General features: G+C 39.0%; 1 protein-coding gene across 10 annotated transcripts in view; it reads left to right on the top strand.

Moving 5' to 3' along the window:
• The first annotated feature begins 487 nt into the window (after positions 1-487).
• Positions 488-9,304, top strand: part of LOC131227050 (large ribosomal subunit protein uL14mz-like) — a 62,259-nt gene continuing 53,442 nt past the window's right edge. For 7 of the 10 annotated variants that reach the window (XM_058222750.1, XM_058222746.1, XM_058222744.1 and 4 more), the window contains exons 1-3: positions 488-641; positions 6,417-6,520; positions 7,331-7,706. In XM_058222750.1, the coding sequence (XP_058078733.1) occupies positions 572-641; positions 6,417-6,520; positions 7,331-7,705 (549 nt within the window). In that variant the 5' untranslated portion in view covers positions 488-571 and the 3' untranslated portion in view covers position 7,706. Of the gene's footprint in view, positions 642-3,462; positions 3,531-6,416; positions 6,521-7,330; positions 7,875-9,304 lie in introns of those variants that run through there. The other 3 variants (XM_058222752.1, XM_058222751.1, XM_058222743.1) reach the window with 3 other exon arrangements.

Genomic DNA, 9,304 nt, shown 5'->3' with positions numbered 1-9,304 from the left:
GTTGGTACTCGAGGACCAAAGTGACAACTGAGGCCGAAGTAGAAAGTAGCTGACATCAAAGGTCGGGGTGATATTCCGACCCTCAAGCAATCCATAGTCGTCGGGTCTTGCTGCTCAACTCATTTGTATCATATATTTTTTTAGCTCCATTTTACTTATAATACAAACAATTGACAATCCAAGATAACGAAAATATCCTAAGAAACGAATTAATAGGTTTTCAGGTGTACCCCAGTTCATCCAAGTCTTTGTTACCTGGTCAACAAGTGGGATGGTAAATAAATATTCCAGTGGACCCTTTAAGTTTTTAATGGTGGAAATTCGGTCAAGATTATTTCTTGCAGTGTGGTCCACTTGGGATTTGTATTTGCTTCATTTTTTTTTTTATCATATGCTAAAATGAGCTTTCAAAACGGATGGATAGTGTGGATGTAAGGAAAGTATATAACGGTAGGCCTCGCAGTCAAGGATCCGAAACCACCCCCTGGCCAAACTGTGCCCGTTCCACCCTGACACAAAAGAAAGAACGAAGGTTAAGGCTTACCTTGATAGAGCTGACAGAGAGAAGGAGATGCTAAGAGCTGAGCTGAGAGATAGAAGGAGAGCTGAGAGAGGGAGAAAGAGACGTTGTGTCAGAGCAGGTAAATGCACTTTCCATGCAGCTGTGTTTCCATTCCCTCTCCCAAATTCGAAATGGATAGCCGTTGCCCGTAACAAAGTAACCTGTAACTTGGCCTATTTGGATGCCTGTAAGTTCTTTTTAAGTTGCAGGTGAGTTACTTATAGGTAACCTGTTTGGATGTAAGCTGTAAGTCACTTACAAGTAAGTTAGTTGTTTTGTTTGGGTAACAAGTTACTTATAAGGAAAAAGTTGTATATTCACACCGAGTAGAACTTGAATTAGGGAATTGTTCCAAAATGTTATGATCATATAAAAATGCATGGGATCAAATATATAATTTTATTAAGCCCATCAAGATGAATATTTGAGTTAATTCTTAGGCCAAACTAATTATTAAGTGAGCCATAAAAACAAACTCATGATTTCAAAATATCTATAATATGGAACAATAACTCAATTTAAGAATTGAGAAGAAACTTAAAAACGTTAATAAGTCAAGAAACATTAATCCATCTCGGAATCCGAATCTATTTCACAAATAAATCTAAAAATTAAGGAATTATTAAGTCAAGAAATACATACCATTAAGCATAAATGGTCCATATATAACAAATCAAAATTATCAGTATGGTCCAATTTTAAGAATCCAAATGCATGAAAATAATTAAATAAAAATTTAAAAATAAATGTGTTAAAAGAATCCAAGGGAGCATATTAGGATAATTTCTGTGTGGCCCACCTTAATATATTAATAAATAAATGCGTAAAAAGAATCCATGTGCTACCCACGTTGATATATTAAAAAATAAACAAATAAACGCATTGAAAGAATCTAAAAATCTATGCGCAACCCATCTTAATATATTTTTTGTATATCTCGGCTAACCATATGTTTTTCCACCTCATTTTTGGATGAAATCCCAAAACTTACGCAGAGCCAAATCTTAGGTGGACTACACCGTTAGAAACTGACAAACAACCCATGGCTCCATTAAACTAGTCACAACTGTTTCTCTGTGGTGGGGTCCACATGAGATTTGGATCAACTTAATTTTTGGGACCACGTCCTAAAATGAGTATACACTTGTTCCGTGGTGTTTCATACTTGAAAGAAACATGTGGATTTTTTAAGGCAAAATGGAAGTTTGTTCTCAAACAACAGCAGCAACACAATTAATGGACGGGGTGGATCAAATACTGCCATCAAGAACAACAGTAACCTCTATCAAACACACCAGCCATCTGATGAGTGTACACTGTAACAATGTATATAATACCGCTGGACATGTCTTACTTTAAACCATCCACGAAGTTTACTATTAAAATGAATGGACGGGGTGGATCAAATACATGAATCACGGTGGATCCCACGGAGTTTACTCAGAAAGCAATCCCCTTCGGTCAAAATGCCCAGCTGCGCACCAGTTCACGAGTTCTTGTGAGAACTCTCAAAATGCTCAGCTGCGCACCAGTTGTCACGAGTTCTTGTGCGAACTTTTTGATGAGAACTCATAATAGGAGATGTTAGTCTAAAATCTGAATCGTCCACGTGATGCAGTACCCATTGAAACTCCTGGAACCAAACTTTTACATTGATAAAAAACTTTCGTGGGCCATGGAAAGAGAAAACAGTTTCCTCCCTTGATTTTCATCTCACTTTTCCATGGCCCACCAGAGTTTTATATCAAGGTGAAAATTAGTCCCTGGGGGTTTAATGAGATGTTTCGTCACATGGACCGTTCGGATTAGAAGCCCATGACAAATGTGGAAAGGTGCGCACGTTCGCATGCCTATGTACGAGCAACACCTAATCCACTCCCGTCTTCAAAGCAGAAAAAATGGAACATTGCGATCAAACCCTACCGTTTTGGGGAGGAGTAGAGAGGGAGGGCGGTTGTTACAGACGGAGAGAGATTGCAGAGAGGGAGAGTGCGTTTCTCCCTCTTCCCCTCTTTTTAAAAATCCGACCGTTGAGCCTGTAGCTTACAGGGAAGTGACTTCTCACCTCCATCGCCCTGCAGTTTTTTGGTAGATTTGCCTGTAAGTCAGATTTGCCTGTAAGTGACTTACAGGCTGTAAGTTAGTTATTTGTGAATTTTCTCCCCCAAACACCACGTGTAAGTGACTTCCCCCCACTTATCCAACTTAGAGGCATCCAAACAGGCCCTAATTTCTCTGTTACATTTCTTGCAATCTTGCCTGATGGAAAGTTACAGGTTGAGATTTTGTTACCTGTAACATTTCTCCCCCGAACACAAACCATAAGAAAGTCACCTGTAACTTTCTTACATTTTACAGAAGTTACAGACATCCAAACGGCCATGGAACTTCCCATTTGTGTACAGAGTTCATACATTTAGGACTCATGAGTTCGTTATCCAGACCGCTGATCTGATGCTTCATATCATAGATGGATGGTGCACTAAGCTCTCCAAAAGAGGAAGATCCTGAGTACTCTTTGGTACTTCCTGCAAGGAATGTGGATTCTCTATGTATTTATTTTTTCTTCATCTTGTAGTTGTAAGGTAACAATTGAAAGGTCAGTTATCCTCCCTGTGGGGAGATTTTTGGGGCATGACTCATCCATGACAGAGTACATCAGGTCAATGGTCTGGATCACTGAATCATGGGTCCCACGGTGGTAATTCAGGTCAATGGTCTGGTCACTGAACCATGAGTCTCACATGAACAAAAACAATTGGGAATTTTCTTATCTGTGTCTTATAGAGAATTCTTTGTCTTTATTACATGCGGGTTTGTGCATCTTACATGCTAACATTCTTGCATATACTAACATTACTCATTAGGTCTAATGCTACTATGTGATTCCTTCTTGCCAGGGGCTATTTTGTTGGATTTTTACGTGTTCCAGCAGATATGAGTCGTGTTGCTTCAACATGGTCAACGGGTATGTTTCATCCTAGGCTGTCAATTGGTGTTTTGTTCCATTTGCTAAGAGTGCGCTTGGATGCTCAGTTGAACTTAATTGCAAGAGTCTAACTTAATATAGAAGAAATGACCAAAATATGCGTAATGCACTAGTGCTTTTAATTTAAAATGATGGTCAAGCTTCTCATTGCAATTCCATTTGTTTCAAGTTGGATTTGGAATGATTGTAGTTTCAATTTGGAGTTAGTTTCTGATTAAGAATGGAGTGGGGTTAGACCCATTTTGGCCATACTTTATTCAATTCAATTATTGCAATTCAAAACAATTGTGCATTCAAATGAAGCCTTAAGGATGAATTTCGTAATTGATGATACTGTTGTAATGATCCATCATCAGCATTATTACCTACTACTAGCATTAGTAATGGCATCTGCAAGTATCATTACTTTCAGGGTTTCTATTCATGCTTTGTATTTTAACTTCATATTTTGGTTTCTTGAAATTCCTTTATTATCTAGGGGGCAAGAAATTGACATATTTTGCAGTTTAACATAATTTTCCATTCGACACTTTTCAGTAGAGAACTTTTATATGAAAATTTAATATAACATTAAGTCCATGTCTACCGGTTTTGGTCATAGATTATGAGTTGGGCATTGATCCCGGCCATAAATCCTTGGTTTTTGGTGAACTGATAATGTGGTTTTTCCCAAATCACTTGAGAGAATAGTAATGAAGTTATGTGCTTGTGTTGTCTTCATTCATCATTTGTCATGCCCTTGTCGGAGCTATTTAGGCTCAGGTTTATAATGATTGCGTGGCAAAGCTTTACAATGAGCTGCCTACCTTCATCTATCACAAACAAGGTATCCCAAATCGGTTACGTATCGGTATCGGCCGATATGTAACGGTAATGGTAAGTTCGATACGGGTCGAAACGGCCGTTATGGAATTTATGGACCGTAACGGCCGTTACGGACGTACGCCATAACGGCTATGTATATATAAGCTACGAAAAAAAAAAAAAAAAAACAAAAAAAAAAAAAACCTTACCTTTTTTCCTTTCTTTTCTTCTTCTTCTTCTTCTTCTTCTTCTTCTTCTTCTTCTTCTTCTTCTCGCGTTCCTTGCTTCTGTTCTTCTTCTTCTTCTTCCTCTCACTCTCTCTCACTCTCTCTCTCTCTCTCTCTCTCAATCTCTTCTTTCCCTTTCCCTCTTTTTCTTTTCTTTCTTTCCCTCTTTTTTCTTTTCGTTTCCCTCTCTCTCCGTTTTTTTTAATTTGCGCTGCCGTAGGTACGTGTCAAGCAAAGACGAGCGCTGACACTCCTCGAGCTCCGAGTTGTACGAACGGTTCAAAGGAGATCAAAGTTATATGGGCTCCACGGTGATGTATTTATTACATCTACACCGTTCACCTATTTTCAGAGATCATTTTAGAGCACCAGCCAAAAAATGAATTATATCCAGAGATCATCTGGACCACACCAAAAATAGTAGCAAGGATAATGATTTTCACGGTTAAATAATTTTTAGGGCGCACGTAACGTTTATTTTCCATCCAATCATATCAGACCCGAGTGGGCCTCACCATAATGTATATATTTTATCCATATCGTCCATCCATTTTGCAACGTCATTTTAAGTCAGGATTCAAAAAATTAGTAATATCCAAATCTCAGGTGGACCACACCATAGGAAATAGTGGTTGTAGAATGCTCACCATTAAAAATTTCCTAAAGTCCATTGTAATGTTTATTTTCAATCTAACCTGTTAATTGGGTCACATTGACGTGTATGAAAGGAAAACACCCATGTCAGCTTGATCTAAAACTTTTCTAGCCCTCAATAAATTTTTAATGGTGAACGTTTAATTATTATTGTTTCTTACGGTGCAATCCACCCGAGCTTTGGATGTGCCTCATTTTTGGGCTCATTATTTGGCAAAATGGATGAATGGTGTAGATATAACACATTCATCACGGGTGAGGCCCAAAAAACTTTGACACGTGTGCTGCACTTTACATCCGAGTCCCTCCTAATTCAAACCTTAAAAAATTGTACACGAGACATATATTAACTTGAAATTTGATAATTAAATTATGGACTGCAATTGCTAACTCACAATGCCAAAATCAAATTATTTGAATAGTTTTAATTGTTAATTTGTGAACTTTTATTTTTTAAAATAGGGCCTTTTGATTTTTTTTTATTTTTTATTTTTTATGATTCACTATCCAATAAATGTCCACCAATTTATAAGTGGGATAATGATAATAAATGGCATGAATTTGAGGCTGATTTGGAGAATAAATTGGTCCTCCAAGTCAGCCCCAAATTGGCAACGCCATCTACCTGAATTTAATTTTATTTTTTTTAAAGAACTATTGGGAGAAATGATATCAAGATGTTAAGTATATAAATTACATATTTAAAAAATTAAATATATGAATTTTGTAGTCAAATTCAGGTTATCTGGTTCATAAATTCATCAGACAGTCCGATACAACTTCTCACCAAAGAGTGGACCGTTACACCACCATAAACATGTTCCAATTTATAAATGAATGCATATTTGGAATGCTTAGAATATTTTGGATTTAATCCATATTTTTTCATAATTTTTTAGCAAAAAAAAAATTTTGCGCCGTTACGGGCCGTTACGCCCCCGTATTACCGTTACGCCCCCGTATCCGTATCAGTTTTGGAGGTCACCGTTACGCCAACCGATACCGATACGGGACACCTTGCTTACCCAGGCTTGGGACTTAGCTGAAACATCACTTTCATGCAGAGTTATGTTGTGCCCCCTTGTTAGTTATTTTACTTATAAGAAATATGAATAATTTGAATAGCCTTGTTTTTTATATGCATTTCATGAGACTGACCTTGTCATGTATGAAAAAAAAGTGGGTCGCTCATTGATGGGGAGCATTGGAAACCATTCATCGGGTTTACTGAGAACATCACATGATATAATGACAAGGCTGGGCTGCAGCAATTTCTTCTCTCAGGTTTGTTTCTATGGGATTATACTGTTCTGTTTGATTTTTCATGCTTTGATGTTGATCTCAGCGTTCTTTACTTCATGGAGGAAATGTGCCCCCAACACACACACACACACACACACAGAAAAAAGTCATTGAAATCCAAGAAAAGATTCCTTTCCCCAGTATGTTTTTATGCTGCAACTATAGGCCCCTGGTTCTGAAAAAGTGAATTTGCTATTTTCAAAAGAAATCAAGGCATTGTTAATGAGGAATTATATGATCCTCATTCCTGAGTTTCTACAATTGGTTCATGGTTTGGTGATCCAGACTGTTGATATGATATCCCCATGATGGATGGATGCTGCCCAAAGAATCTCCAGGATTGAAAGATCTTAGCCATCCAACCTTTGAACCTCTTTCCCATTGAATATGGACAGTCGATGTGTTTTTTCTTAACCATCTGTTTGCAAGCCACAAAATCAAATAGTTAGGCTTGTTCCACCTTCGAGATGTTTGGGAAACTATCCATCCACTATGAGGCCATACAAATCAATTGTTTGGATCACCAAACCACGTGCCCCCCTTACATAGGACTAATGCCTGATGACACTACATATCGTCTGACTGAGGGTCATGCATGGTCTCTTGGCCATTTTCCCAACAACATGGAGATCTTCCGAGATATCCCGACTTCCAAACCTACACATTTTTCCCAAGTGTTTTCCCATATGTTCTGAAGTTCTCTTTAAGCTATTTTTGTAAAATCATTATTTTCTAGACATGCATGACCATCGGATTAAGCTTAGTTTTAAGTGATCTCTTTGGATTTTATAGCAGCAAAGAACATTCATTCAAATGAGGACCAACCTCAAAGTTGTCGATAACTCGGGCGCAAAGCGGGTCATGTGCATACAAGCTCTAAAGGGGAAGAAAGGGGCAAGATTGGGGGACACCATAATAGCATCTGTAAAGGAAGCTCAACCCCGTGGCAAAGTTAAGAAAGGAGAGGTGGTCTATGGCGTGGTTGTGCGTGCGGCCATGCAGAGGGGTCGTTGCGATGGGAGTGAAATCAAGTTTGATGATAATGCAGTAGTCCTTGTCAACAAGCAAGGGGAGCCGATTGGTACCCGTGTTTTTGGGCCGGTGCCTCACGAGCTTAGGAAGAAGAAGCATGTCAAGATTCTAACTTTGGCAGAGCATATTGCCTGAGGTATGCTTTTTATTTTTATTTTTTCAGCTTTGTAATTTTCTCATTTTAGACTTTTAAGTACTTGTGGGAACTTTCATGTCAAAGAGAGAGTAATCCTTGTTGTGTAGGATTGTTTTGAGGGCGGAATTTTATCCTCCGAGTAGTAGCTTGGTAGTGTTCTGAATTGTATCTGTTTGTCTTTGTTACACAATCTTGGGAAGTGTCTTTTCTCTTATTGATTCTTCTACTGAACCTTGGCATCAAAATATGAGGTCTTATATGATCCTCAATGCAGATTTGCAGACTATATTTGGGTGGTCTGTTTGCACTTTGCACAAGTGGGTGTCCAAAGGTTCAGTAATCCAGACAATTTGGTCCGTTTGGCCTCGACATGGATGGACTGTGCTCTGAAGTCTTTCATATTTGGAAGAATCGAGTCATCCATCTTGGTTTTCTTCAGTTGAATCTCTCTTCTGGGTAGCTTATTTGCATGCCGGAAAATGAATGCTTAGGATTGGCCAACCAAGGATATTTTCAGGGTCTAATCTATCTCAATTCGTAGATCCTTGGGTCAATGATCATATAATCTAATGCAGGGGCATTTTCACACCGGGCTTGAGTGGGGTATCCTGTGGGATGCGGGGACACACTCGGGGTGGGCAGCTCGTGTGATTTGGGTGGCTCGTATGAGGCGGTATCCATGTGATTTGGGCCCATGAGGCGAGGTGGGTTTGGCCGAGGTTCTAACTCATGAGATGTTGGGCCTGGGCTATGAGATAAATGGATTGAATCGCGCTCTAGCAATTCGAGCTTTTAGAGCAAGTGACTAATTGTCTTGCATTAAAGTGGTATCGAGCGGGAGGTCTCGTGTTTGAGACTCCTCACCAGGGGTAATTAACGCAGGGGCATTTTCACACCAGGCTTGAGTGGGGTAGCCTGTGGGATGCGGGGACACACTCGGGGTGGGCGGCCCGTGTGAGTTGGGCCCCACTCATGTGATTTAGGTGGTTCATGTGAGGCGGTACCTATGTGATTTAGGGCCCACAAGGGGGGTTCGGCCAAGGTCCTAACCCATGAGATGTAGGGCCTGGGCTATGAGATAAATGGATTGATTCACCATGCTCTAACAGTTCGAGCTTTTAGAGCAAGTGGCTAATTGTCTTGCATCATAATCCCTGTTGAAATATACCTCTGGTGTTTTCCATAGCCTGTAATTTAGATGCATTCATTATTATAATGCACGACTATATCAATAACCTAGTTTTGTGGTGCCTTTTATCTTTTCTATTAATCCAAACTAGTGCTCATTCACCATGAGTCCAAACTGCTAATCTAGTTAAAATCATACAATTTACGATTCCAATCTTATGGTTTTGTTCAAATCTCACCAAAAAAGAAAAATTGTTCTACCTAAATATTTAACAATGACTGCACAATTTGTACAACTCATGCAAGCTACTTACAAAAAATCCTTCATTCCTGGTCAGTCTTATATACTGAAAATGCATCACATGATTCATTTGAGTATGGAATGGCTTAAGTTCTATGGATTTTTTTATGGTAATCATGTCAAGGGTTTTGCTAATGTCCTCACCTTCATGGGGACGATAGCAAAGTCC

This window comes from Magnolia sinica, chromosome 15 (assembly GCF_029962835.1).
Source record: "Magnolia sinica isolate HGM2019 chromosome 15, MsV1, whole genome shotgun sequence".
NCBI lineage: Eukaryota > Viridiplantae > Streptophyta > Magnoliopsida > Magnoliales > Magnoliaceae > Magnolia > Magnolia sinica.
Note: the sequence above shows the minus strand (reverse complement) of the source record. Positions and strands in the feature narration are given on the sequence as shown.